The sequence below is a fragment of the Dendropsophus ebraccatus genome, chromosome 10, assembly GCF_027789765.1.
Source record: "Dendropsophus ebraccatus isolate aDenEbr1 chromosome 10, aDenEbr1.pat, whole genome shotgun sequence".
NCBI classification, from domain to species: Eukaryota; Metazoa; Chordata; class Amphibia; order Anura; family Hylidae; genus Dendropsophus; species Dendropsophus ebraccatus.
Genome location: NC_091463.1, coordinates 66,659,730 through 66,673,208, shown reverse-complemented (window position 1 = coordinate 66,673,208; position 13,479 = coordinate 66,659,730). Strand labels below are relative to the sequence as shown.

The following is a 13,479-nucleotide window of genomic DNA, read 5'->3' as shown; positions in this document are numbered from 1 at the left end:
AGAAATAAAGATCATCTGGCCGCTACTGCAGTACTAGCCGGATGATCTTTATTCCTGATGAATTCAGATGCGGGCACACCTGTGTGCACCCGCATCCGAATTCCCTGCTCCACACAATGGAGCGAGCGACCGGAGACGCACGCTCCATTGTGTGCACTGACATGCTCTGCGGCTGCTATTCAATGAACAGCCGCCGCAGAAAACTGACATGTCAGTTTTCCATGCGGCTGGATGCAATCACGGCCGCAGGGTATACTATGTGTATGCTATGGCCGGGATACCATTCATTCACAATACAACAAATGTTATGTGTAAATCACGGCCGTTGTTGCAAATTGTAACAACGGACATGATTTAAACAAAACATGCGTTGTGTGAACATGGCCTATATATGTAACATAAGCAACGTCTTGGGCCTCGTGGACTATCTTTAGAATCCACCTCCTCATTACCATCATTGATAGAAAAGCCGCTAAAACCGAGCACTAAGCCTCCGGCTATTTATAGAGCCGTCTGCAGATCAAAATTATTATGGTTGCCAATTTTTTTTTTCTTTCCCAATGTGCCGTCATTATTCAGGTTACTGCCACGGAGAGCCGCAATGTACCGCTCTGCAGAGGGATGACTGACTGCAGGGCTGATGAATTGGACACTACTGAGTTGCCTGGTAACTCACTGACCTTTAGTGGGACTTGGCAAAAAAATATTCACTTTTCTTTCCCCTCTCTTAAATGATTGTGAATCTTAACCCCCTTATGGCCACAATACATATATTTATGTTCCAACTGCATAGGGAATTGGCATTTATAGATATAAGTAGTACTAGCTGCTCGGGCTGAATACATTGTCAGCCTAATGTTCCTGAGCAGATAGGAGGCTATAATTATCATGAAACTGCTTAAAGGGGGATTTGAACATAAAAGTAACTTTTCCCCTATTCACAGGACAAGTAAGAGATTGAACGGGTTCTGACTTCTGTCTCTCCCCCCGGCATATGACCCGCAGCTCTAGTCATTCTCTCCACCGGAGAGAGTTGACTACAGCACTGGGCTCTTTCCGGCAGCTCCATAGAGAATAACTAGAGCTGCAGGTCACATGCCGATATGTCCCCTATCTTTGTGCAAGTTTTATGTTGGAATACCGTCACACTGATCATGCAGTACAATCTGCAGGCATAATGGTATAGAGCAGGAGGGGCTGAGCAGACAGATATATAGTTTTGTTATTGAAATGTTCGGGATAACTTGTTATTTATTCATGTAAACCTCTCCTGGGCTAAGTAGTCATGTATGTGCTCCTACTTTGTGGTTCACAGCTCTCTGTGTAAAGGGTGGATTAAAGATGAGCAAACCTCGAACACGCTCAGGTTTGTCCGAACCCAAAAGCTCTGCATTTGATTACCGGTGGCTAAGGAACTTGGATGCAGCCCTAGGGAGTCCTGGAAAACATGGATACTGCCTATGGCTCTGTGCGTGTTTTACAGGCAGCCTTAGGGCTACGGCCAACCGGTAATCAAATGCAGAGTGTTTGGGTTAAGACAAAACCCGAGTGTGTTCGAGGTGTGCATATATGTAAGCGGGCCGTCATAAATAGACCATAAACCATTGATTTGCTCATTCTGGGCTACACGCACACTTATGTTAATCTCTGAGTGTGACCACCTACATGACTATAATATATATGTGTGTGTGTGTGTGTATCTATCTAGCTGCCCTGCTCTACATGATATAGCAACAGGTCCCTTCAAAAGAGCATTTCCTGTTTCTTTCCTGTTCTAGCCATTGTGCATGGCGCCTTCACCCTGCACTCAGGCTGTCAATCAGCACTGTCTGGATGGGAGGGGGTGCACCATTATGACTAGAACAGCTCCCCATGACTGGAAGAATAAGTTCTTTCCTCCGCTCTGCCGGATCACAGAGTGCTCAGGAGAACAGTACTGGAAAGCTATTCAGGCCAACATAGTGCACAAAATATTGGCACATTCATGTCACGTGGCACATTCATGTCACAACAGATTTAAGCAATCCTTCCCGCAGAATGGGTGACAACATACTTAGTAAATCTGGGCCTTCTCATGAATACACAACTGCCTGTAAAGAGGAAGCCTATCTGGGTTTCACTTTGTGGTTTGAGCAGCATGAACCCAAATAGTCAATGGCAGTCCCACCAGCCTAGGTATAGAGATGGATCTATCAAGCACAGAAAGCGCCATCAATCGAGGCTGCAGTAACCAGGACAAGACGAAAAGGACCGCCCAATGACTTATGGTAATGACAAATTAAAGTCACTTTTACCTTGAAGTTAGACTCCCCATCAAGACTTGCTGTAGTGACTGTGCAGGTTCCATCTGGACAGCTGGAGGACAGCAGGATAAGGTCACATGGAAAGGTCTCGTTGTCTCTCACTTCCACAATGTCGCCAACCTTTAATGAAATTAAAAAAATAATCATTTAAGGCAAAAGGGAAAGCTACATGGCTTATTCTTCCCCCATAAAAGTGAGTATGTTCAGCTCTCCTGTACTTTGGGCAGTAAAGTGTCTATGTGTGACTGATGTTATGTGAATCCCTCCAGGCACTGGATACAAAGACAGACTTGGAAGTTGAGTGATCGCCTTGCAGTAATAGCCGTACGTCTTTTCACCGGGCCTGTCCTCATAAGAGAGAATAGTTCAACACAACCTTTAAAGCTTAAGACGGCCCAAGGACATATTTATGGATGAATATTCGATGTTATTAGAAAATCTCTTCGGGAGTCCATCAACAAAGACGGATTTAATGTAGTCTCGCTTTTCACCTTTTAAACGGCCCAGTATTGCGTTCATAAACTAGCTTTAGTGCAGCTGGGCCTATTGTATTCAGTTTAGTCACTTTTTAATGTGTCATAAGGGGGAAACAAGCCATGCTAATGTAGGTTTGGTGCGGACTTGTATCCCCAAAGCAAAACCGATGTTAGCAATCTGACAGCAGAAAATTGCCCATTTAGAATTTTACAGCCAGTTATGCCCCGAGCATAGGAATTCTGATTCAACATTACATAATATATGAACCCGGCATACATTACTGAACAAAGGGCAGGCTCAAACAATGTATTCCATTCTTTAGCATTGTGATTTTTTATATATATACACATCTACTAGTGAGCGCCTATAGCACCCAATATGCAGGTCCAGATGCTTAGGAGCCTGACAACCAAATAAAGAGGACATGTAGGAGAAGTATTGACTATAAAGCCCTATCAGTCACTCATAGGACTAAATGTGACTTCTTTTACATGCTTTTTATGGTTTTGGACAGTGACATTTCTTCTGTAGAAATCTGAAAGCTTTCCGCGCCAAAACAGATCTTCTTATGCCCATGTGAAAATACCCTAATCTGGTGTTACACACTGTGTTTTGGTGCATTTTTTGAGCCAGAAGTGGATCCGTCAGGATTGAGGAGGGCACAGCCAAGTCACATTATTATGGCCACTTCCTACGTTTGACATTGGGAGGATGTTACTCAGTAAGGGAGTCACACGTCAGAAGCTGGCTTGTGGGTATATAAAGGTGTGCACACATATCCTTTGTGGTCATGGGTAGAAGGCAATCTATCAAAGTAGTAAAAAGGTATTATTGGTATTGGACCATGGGTAGTTATATTTCTGACACTGTTAACTGTTTTTGTGCTGCTGTGATGGTGCACAACAGGACAGAACACCACAACGCAGTGGAGAAACTACTGCCAAAATGAACAAGGCGGCTACCAGATGTGATGGTTCAGCAAATCTTACTGACTAGCAGTTGCCAATGCTTCTCCTGCATGTTCTTCTCAGCTGTATGCAAGGCATAATATGGTTTGGTAATGGGCTCCACGAGTACTAAAGTTTTTTGCAGCTTTCTCCTAATAATTTAGCATAAAAATAAGGAATTGAATTATTACACCATAATGTTACCAAAGTTGTTCCATAAAGGGATACCTAGAATCACAAAAAGATTCCTACTTCTCTATTTTTCTGACAAATGCACTACTTCCTGTTTGTGTGAGGTATTACAACTCAGTTCTATTCAAGTTGACTTTATTACTGCATGCAAGCTGGGGACAGCTGTGGTGCTGATTAGAAGGAAACAATTACATTTTTTGTTATTTTATGGCTAACTCCACTAGATAGTTACATTCAGCAAACTTTTTTCTTTAACTGGACACCATTGCACCATGTGTCACATAAGACTTTTCTAAGCTTCCTTCAGGCTTATAAAACACTCTGAACCTGTTTTGCATATGTGTCAGGAGTTTCCCAGCTGTACACACTACACGTGCATTAAAATGTGATGTGAACAAGACCCTATCTGCATTTGGTTAAATCACACAAAATACCTTAATCTTCTCACTCTCTTTCTTGACCCGTTTAGAATTTTCTATTATGTACACCGTGCTCTTATTGACTTCATTGTCCGCTCGATGTCGCAGCCAGTCTTCATAGCCCTAATGCAAGCAAGGCAAAATATTCTCACAAGCAGGTCTCAGGGATAGACACAGATTACCATAAATACCCGTTCATCCCTTAGGGCTCGTTCACACAGAGCAAAAGCAGCTGAATTTCTGCGCTGAATCAGCACAGAAAATTCAGCCGTTAAAATAGGTGCAGAGCTTATTTCCATTGTGTTGAATGGAAATTCTGCTCTGCAGTTCACACGGTGGAATTTCCACACTGAACTAATCCGCTTTCCGCCAGAAGAATTAACATTTTCATTCTTCCGCTAGCGGAAGCCTATACAAATCAATGGGGCTCTGATTTTCTGTTTCAGCGCGGAATACGCGCTCAGCCGCTGCTCCATTCATTCTCTATGCCAATAGACAGATAGTTTTCATTTTTGCTATCTGTCAGCAGTCACCCTATTGTTATCACAGGCAGGATAACAAGGACAGGTACCACCTCAATAGAAATAACACTGGGACCTGCATCGACAGTAGGTGCTCACAGCTCACTGTCTCTCCTTTCCTGCACAAGTCACAGAGCATGCCTAAAACACTCTCCCACAGAGGTTAAATGGGTATTCCAGCAGCAGAAAATTAGGGGGGGGGGGGGGGAAGAAAAAAAAAAAAAAAAAAAAAAAGAAAGCACACCCATCCACCCCAACTGTTATAATGATGGTTTCCAGTCCCTGCCACTCACCACTGCTTCCTTGTTCCAGTGACATGTAATCTCTGCAGTAGCTACCCACTCAGTTAATGGCTGGGGTGGGTAACCAATGTAGCATCTGATTGGCAGGAGAGGCGTTTCCTGCAGGGATCACATCACAGGAACCAGAAAGCAGTGGGAATCAGGAGCCGACAAAATGGCCGCTGTGGGGGAGAGATGATAGGAGAATATGCTTTTTCTTTTCTTGGCATCACCCTGGCACCTATCAGAAAAAATATATATTATTCTAATAATTAAAAAATGTCTAGGAAACACATCCCCATAAAATATCATAGAATGCACAGGGTGTTTACAGATTTCCGGATGTTTCTGGCTCCTTACCTGTTTGATAGCAGTGACTGTGATTACAAAGAAAAGAGGAAGGCCACTTGTTACTGGGCTTGTTGGTGTATCAACAATCGCCTATGGAGAGGACAACAATGCCATTGTATCAGAGGGTTACACAAGTGCAGAAAAACAGAACCAAGGAGAAACGTGACCACATTCACCGGCCGCAGACACAACAATGTCATAGATAGATGTAATTATGGGACAAGCCTGAACCAGAACAGCTACGTATAAGGAGCATAATCTGTTACTACTGATGGAAATCTGTGATGTAACTACTAATCTGAGAATACTAAGCCATTGAAATACACTCTGTTTTAAATTAATTAGAAAAACTATCAGCTCCTGTATGTCCTGCAGGAAGTGTATTCTCTCCAGTCTGACACAATGTTCTCTGCTGCCACCTCTGTCCATGTCAGGAAGTGACAGAGCAGTTGCAAATCCCCATAGAAAAGGGCTTGAGTGAGCTCCACCCTAGTATGTAATGCTCCTACCTCGTATCATAAAACACTCTGCCCTTGCTGGAAACGAAAGTTTTCTTTGTACAACAGTAATACACATAGCATTTTTATCAATTCACATTATATAGTTGTTTATAACTAATTGTAAAACAGAATATGTTAATATGTCATCCCAGATCAGCATCTTTAGGGGGGGGGGGGGGGGTCACAGCTGTTGTGAACATACCTCAGGTCTGTACTGTTGGTTGTCTAAGCTTACATATCAAAAAAGCATAAAAATCTTCCAAATTAATGGCTAAATTAGCAATGTTTAATGTAGGCCATTAAAGCGTGAAGTCAGCATCTACCAATGTCAGTGTTCTGGTGGAAGATTTATTAGCAGATTTCAATCACCATTTCGTCAATTCAAGGCTCGTCCATCGCTGACACACAAAGATGCTGCAATAAACTTAAAGGGCTTTCCCATCATTGACTAATATGATATATCAATGAAACATGGCGAGTAAGAGGAGCAGGGGTGAGGAACCTGGTACATAATGCCAATGATCTCAGTATGTGTGCATATATGGGCGGAAATCATATTAATATCATAGAAGCATATTTTTTTCATGCATTTATTCAGTTTCTGAATTCCTTAGTAAAAGCTGGGAAAACAATTTGCTGCGATTTTCATGAAAAGAAACACACAGATCTATTTAGGATCAGACAGTCAGGGAAGTTGTGTACATTGGGACTTATGCCACTACAGAGCCCCTGAGATTTGTGTAAGATATAGAACTTCCCGTATACATTGGTAAGTGCCCAGCACTCATCTAGCTGGTAGCTTGGATCGGCCACTTTACTATACCTGCTACAAAGCAGCTACAAGGCCTCCAGAGTAATCTGCCAGAGGAGAACATGATATCAAAGCGGAAAGAAAATCCCTCGAGTAGTCATCTTTCTACACAGAGGTTCAGGACTAAAACAAAGCCCATAGGAAGGAATCCAGGAGTAGAATGGTACCAGTTACAGGGGAAAGGGGAGAGCTGGATGAGGCCAGGAAAGTTCCGTTACATCTCCAGCATTGCATCCCTCAAGCTGGTACTGGGGCAACTTTATTTGTAGTCTACAAATTTTAACAAAATTCCCATGTGTGACTTACCTGTACCAAAAATATGATGAGAAAGTAAAAGTTTGCAATTCTTCTAAACTGCTCAAACAGGTTTTTGGGGATGAAGTTCCATATTGTGTACTGGAAAGAAGAAGGAAGAAAAGTCAGGTTCTCTCTAAACTAAAGGTTACAACATTTACAAACAGATCAACTTACAAGTTGCTAATATAACAAAAAAGACAAGAAAAAAAAAAAATCACTTTGAGAATAACTTAAAGCCTATGGGGGTTACCGAGAAGGAAATAGAAAAGCTCTCCCCATTCCTACTGTTGTTTAAAAGGGTTTCCCTATTGAGGTAAATAGATCTAAATTGGTAAATAATGTGAAATTGAATGTTTAAAATGTTCTGTTAGAAATACTTAATAATACCCCATGTGCTTCTTTAATTTCCTAACCTGCTCTCCTTGGTTATGTCCGTCTTAGGGCACCCAATAAGGTGGTCACACATGCTCAGATCAACTGCAGTCTCCTGGTCCACCATACAAGCAAGTGGGATTGTGGAAAAGTCTTGTTCATTGTTGTCCAGTGGACAACAAAATAAAATGGCAACAGGGACTACAGCGATAAGTGATTTTCATACAACTAAAAGACGCAGAGCGCCCTGACTTCAGGTCCCAGCAATGAAAAGGCCATCACCACCACACATAACAATGAGTGCAGCAAAACATACACTACAATGACGATCTCTAATACAGCATTACCAATGAAGCAAAATGATAAACATGGATGACACTATACAACAGGTGATCACACTATACACCAGGTACACTAGAATGCTGTATGGTGCTGCCTAAATATTGTAATGAAAACTTCTGAAATGTTCCCAATTGCTTCCGACCTTGGGCACTGTGCTGTTATCTTTAAAGTGTCGATGAAATCAATAGTACAGGCGATTGTAAGAAACTTTGTAATTGGGTTTATTAGCCGAAAAACGCATTTTTATAATGAAAAAGCAGTTTAAGGCTCTCCCCCCTGTTTTCTATGGAGAGGGGAGGGGTGGAGGGAGATGAGGCACCAAAACAGGACAACAAAGAGTTAATTTACAGCTAAATCACCAGTTCACAATCTCCTTTGTTCTCTGCTCTCTGCTGGCGACTAATCTCCCTCCTCCCTCCCCTCTTCACAGGGCTTGACTGATGTAAAAGAGTCGAGATTTCCTGATAATGAGCAGTGAATGAGAGAGAAGAGGGAGGGCGGGATAATGGCATATTTGCCTAATAAACACAATTACAAAGATTCTTAAAATCGCCTGTACTATTGATTTCTGTCAAAAAATTAAAATACGACAGTGACACTTTAATAACATTTTCCCCCACAGTGGTGAAATAGAACATCTTTTATAGTTCATCATTGACTATTATATATAGCTGATGGTCTTTTAGATGGACTTCAGTCTATAGAATAGTGCTCCCCTGTCTACTGTATCACATTATAAGCCATCAACGTCAGATAGCCATACTCTTCTGCTGATCTCTTCTTCATATGATGGAGCCTGGACATCACATTTATAATGCCATTTCATGCACTTTGCTTTTAAGGACCAAGGCACTCACACAAAGTACTAACCCATACTATTTTATCTATTCTGTCACTCAAGTGCATGTAAACAGTGAGGAAAGGCTCAACACAGGCACCGAGTAATGCTGAGCAGACACACTATGGGTTAACAGTACCATCTGATAGGACAGGACTCCAGATGGTAATCTCAGTGTCTGCCAATGTGCCCTAGTATTTACATTGAATAATACAGCCAGATCGCCATCGGTGACTACACCTGTCCCTGCTTTTTCACTGCATGTAAACTACATTTTCCCCATGTGATCACCAGACACGAGTTTGCTGCCACTGGTACTTTTCCTGCACTGCACGGCATCTTCACGGCAACATTTCTTGTCTTGTCAAAGGAATAGGTGAGGTCGCAGGTGGCAGCAATCAAACCTCCATGATCTCACATTAATCCCCTATTGTGGATTTAAATTGGAATACCCCTGCCTGTGTTTTTTTTATAATAACATTAAAGGAGAAGTCCGGCCAAAATTAATTTTTGATATGTTGTTACTTATGAAAAGTTATACAAATTTCTAATGTACATTAATTATGGGAAATGCACATATACTGCTATTTCCCTTAATTTAGTAGATCAGGAAGTGTTAGAAATATCTCTGAAGAAGTGACGTCACGACCCAGGGTGTAATTCCTATGGAGTGTCCAGCAGGGGGCGCTCTCTATATAGAAGTCTATGGGACTTTATTGTTTCTATGGGTTTCTATGTAATGTAATGTAATGTAATGTAGTGTACAGTGCTTTATTGAATGAATACATCTATGGAATACTTTGGGGAGCAAGTGTCCTTGCTCCCCAAAGTATTGCATAAATGTATTCATTCAATACATTCAATACACAGTAAGCCCGCCGATCCGCCGAATTTCCGCCGATCCGCCGCATTCCCGCCGATCCGGACCATATACATTGAACTACAGCTCCCATCATCTGCTTCTAGTATGAACAGGTGATGGGAGCTGTAGCTGGGTAAGGGATATGACATGCCGCCGGGCGCAGGGGGGAGCCGCTCAGTACACAGGAGCGCTCCCCCCTCCTCCTCCTCCTTCCGGGATAACTTCCGCCTATAGCACTGCTGAGTCCCTGCCTGGCCGCCGCTCTCCGCTCTCATATACCGGCTCCCGGCATCAGCGCGGACACCAGGATGCATCGGGGGCCGGTATGTATGGGGGGGGAGAGCGGAGAGCGGCGGCCAGGCAGGGACTCAGCATTGGTATAGGCGGAAGTTATCCCGGAAGGAGGAGGAGGAGGGGGGAGCGCTCCTGTGTACTGAGCGGCTCCCCCCTGCGCCCGGCGGCATGTGATATGCCTTACCCAACTACAGCTCCCATCACCTGTTCATACTAGAAGCAGATGATGGGAGCTGTAGTTCAATGTATATGGTCCGGATCGGCGGGAATGCGGCGGATAAGCGTGTGGCGGGAATGCGGCGGAAATTCGGCGGAAATGCGGCGGGTCGGCGGGCTTACTGTGTATTGAATGTATTGAATGAATACATTTATGCAATACTTTGGGGAGCAAGGACACTTGCTCCCCAAAGTATTCCATAGATGTATTCATTCAATAAAGCACTGTACGCTACATTACATTACATTACATTACATTACATAGAAACCCATAGAAACAATAAAGTCCCATAGACTTCTATATAGAGAGCGCCCCCTGCTGGACACTCCATAGGAATTACACCCTGGGTCGTGACGTCACTTCTTCAGAGATATTTCTAACACTTCCTGATCTACTAAATTAAGGGAAATAGCAGTATATGTGCATTTCCCATAATTAATGTACATTAGAAATTTGTATAACTTTTCATAAGTAACAACATATCAAAAATTAATTTTGGCCGGACTTCTCCTTTAAGTGGGTACTCCAGAGGGGGAAAAAATAGTCTTTCAAAACAACTGGTGTCAGAAAGTTCTATTGATTTGTGATTTACTTCTATTTAAAAATCTCAAGTCTTCCCATACATATCAGCTGTTGTATGTCCTGCAGGAAGTGGTGTATTCTTTCTTTCTAGTCTGACACAGTGCTCTCTGCTGCCACCTCTGTCCATGTCAGGAACTGTCCAAAGGAGTAGAGAATTTTCTATGGGAATTTACTACTTCTCTGCACAGTTCCTATCATGGACAGAGGTGGCAGCAGAGAGCACTGTGTCAGTCTAGAACGAATACACCACTTTCTTCAGGGCATACAGCAGCTGATAAGTACGGGTGACTTGAGAATTTTAACATGTCACTGTTGTTTAAATTTTCTTTGCAGAAATCAATAGTACAGGCGGTTTTAAGAAAATTTGTAATTGGATTAGCCGAAAAATGCATTTTTTATCATGAAAAAGCAGTTTGAAGCTCTCCCCTGTCTTCATGGTTTTCTTATGGAGAGGGAAGGGGTTGAGGGAGACGAGGAAACAAAACAGGACAACAAAGAGTTAATTTACAGCTACATCACCGGCTATCTCCTCTGAAGTCAGCACTGACCTCTCTGACCTATGAATACTGGCTTTCATACAGCTCCCAATGTGTAATCCTTTGTTCTCTGCTCTCTGCTGCCGACTAATCTCCCTCCTCCCCTCTCCATAGCACAGTCAGGATCTGACTGATGTAAAAAAGTCGAGATTTCCTGATAATGAGCAGTGAAAGAGAGAGAGGAGGGAGGGGGGGACCTGGGGAAAGTCTTTTTGAATGCCAATAATGGCAGATTTCTGAAAAAAAAAAATACAACAGAAGTAAATTACAAATCTATATAATTGTCTGACATTAGTTGATATGAAAAAAAAAAAGATTGCTGAAGTTCCCCATTAATCACACATATCAGGCAACCAAAACTTTACTTGGTTTTTAAATTTTTAGTTTTAGAAGCCAAAGGTGGCTAGTTATTTTCGGATCCTACACATTATAAAGGCTGCGCCCTTCTGGCATTCACCAGAGCTTTGTGTTCGAGCCTCTATGTGTAGCCATGTGTGATAGTGCCGACTCCCAACCTCTTCTTATTGGTCAACCACAATTATCTGCTATATGAAAGGAAGAATTTGTAGAATAAAGTTTATTGAAAAGCTATTAAAGAAGAGTAAAACACACAATACACACAGCGACTTTTCACAAGAGTCAACAATAAAAACTGTTCATAATGACAGAATATTACGAGGTAGATGACAGCTTTGAGAGTACAAGCCAAAATCCCTCAGCGACAAAGGTTTCCTATCATAGCCCCAGAAAGTTCTGTACTCTCTGCCGCCAACCTGGTTCACCGCACAATACAGTAAAGGCAGTAGAGACAAGCGTCTGGCGCTCACCTATTGTGCGCCTGTAATTATCCCATCCAGTAATAGGAGTCTGTGCAAATGATGAATCATGTTTAGTAGACACATGGTGAATTATGTATTAGTCCTATTCTAAGTCCTCCTATACCAGAAGGAGACCATTATATTGTCTGCTGGAATACGGTCCCTAATAAATGTAAGAACTACGGCATAACTTACTAGTAATGTCCTCAACTCTATGCGGGACATAAAGATGTATAGGAACATATATCCTGAATGGGGAGATACTAGTAACAGAGGATGGTCAGGAATTATACATTTCCTCACCCATTTTCCTAACCTGCTGCATATAGACACAGCCACTCACCCGCTGCATATGGCATGTGATACAAGATACAGCCGCTCCCCCGCTGCATATGGCATGTGATACAAGATACAGCGCTCCCCCGCTGCATATGGCATGTGATAGAGGATACAGCCACTCCCCCGCTGCATATGGCATGTGATAGAGGATACAGCCGCTCCCCTGCTGCATATGGCATGTGATACAAGATACAGCTGCTCACCCGCTGAATATAGATACAGCCGCTCCCCCGCTGTATATGGCATGTGATAGAGGATACAGCCACTCCCCTGCTGCATATGGCATGTGATAGAGGATACAGCCACTCCCCCGCTGCATATGGCATGTGATAGAGGATACAGCCACTCCCCCGCTGCATATGGCATGTGATAGAGGATACAGCCGCTCCCCTGCTGCATATGGCATGTGATAGAGGATACAGCTGTTCACCCGCTGCATATGGCATGTGATACAAGATACAGCTGCTCACCCACTGAATATAGATACAGCCGCTCCCCCGCTGTATATGGCATGTGATACAAGATACAGCTGCTCAACCGCTGCATATGGCATGTGATAGGAGATACAGCCGCTCCCCCACTGCATATGGCATGTGATAGAGGATACAGCCGCTCCCCCGCTGCATATGGCATGTGATACAAGATACAGCCGCTCACCCGCTGCATATGTCATGTGATACAAGATACAGGCGCTCACACGCTGCATATAGATACAGCCGCTCCCCCGCTGCATATGGCATGTGATATAAGATACAGCCGCTCACCCGCTGCATATGGCATGTGATAGAAGATACAGCCGCTCCCCCGCTGCATATGGCATGTGATATAAGATACAGCCACTCCCCCGCTGCATATGGCATGTGATATAAGATACAGCCGCTCACCCGCTGCATATGGCATGTGATAGAAGATACAGCTGCTCCTCCGCTGCATATAGCATGTGATAGTAGGTAGAGCCGCCCACCCACTGCATACGGCATGTGATAAAAGACACAGCTGCTGACCCGCTGAATATAGATACAGCCGCTCCCCCGCTGCATATGGCATGTGATAAGATACAGCCGCTCACCCGCTGCATATGGCATGTGATACAAGATACAGCTGCTCCCTCGCTGCATATGGCATGTGATAGGAGATACAGCCGCTCCCCCGCTGCATATGGCATGTGATACAAGATACA

At 43.3% G+C, this 13,479-nt stretch overlaps 1 protein-coding gene across 3 annotated transcripts in view; it reads right to left on the bottom strand.

Annotated features, from left to right (window-relative positions):
- ATP11C (ATPase phospholipid transporting 11C) overlaps nucleotides 1–13,479 on the bottom strand; it is a 113,124-nt gene that overhangs the window by 51,843 nt on the left and 47,802 nt on the right. For all 3 annotated transcript variants that reach the window (XM_069943085.1, XM_069943086.1, XM_069943087.1), the window contains exons 3-6: nucleotides 7,109–7,198; nucleotides 5,501–5,581; nucleotides 4,354–4,461; nucleotides 2,295–2,423 (exon numbers count right to left, since the gene is read on the bottom strand). In XM_069943085.1, the coding sequence (XP_069799186.1) occupies nucleotides 2,295–2,423; nucleotides 4,354–4,461; nucleotides 5,501–5,581; nucleotides 7,109–7,198 (408 nt within the window). The remainder of the gene's footprint in view (nucleotides 1–2,294; nucleotides 2,424–4,353; nucleotides 4,462–5,500; nucleotides 5,582–7,108; nucleotides 7,199–13,479) is intronic.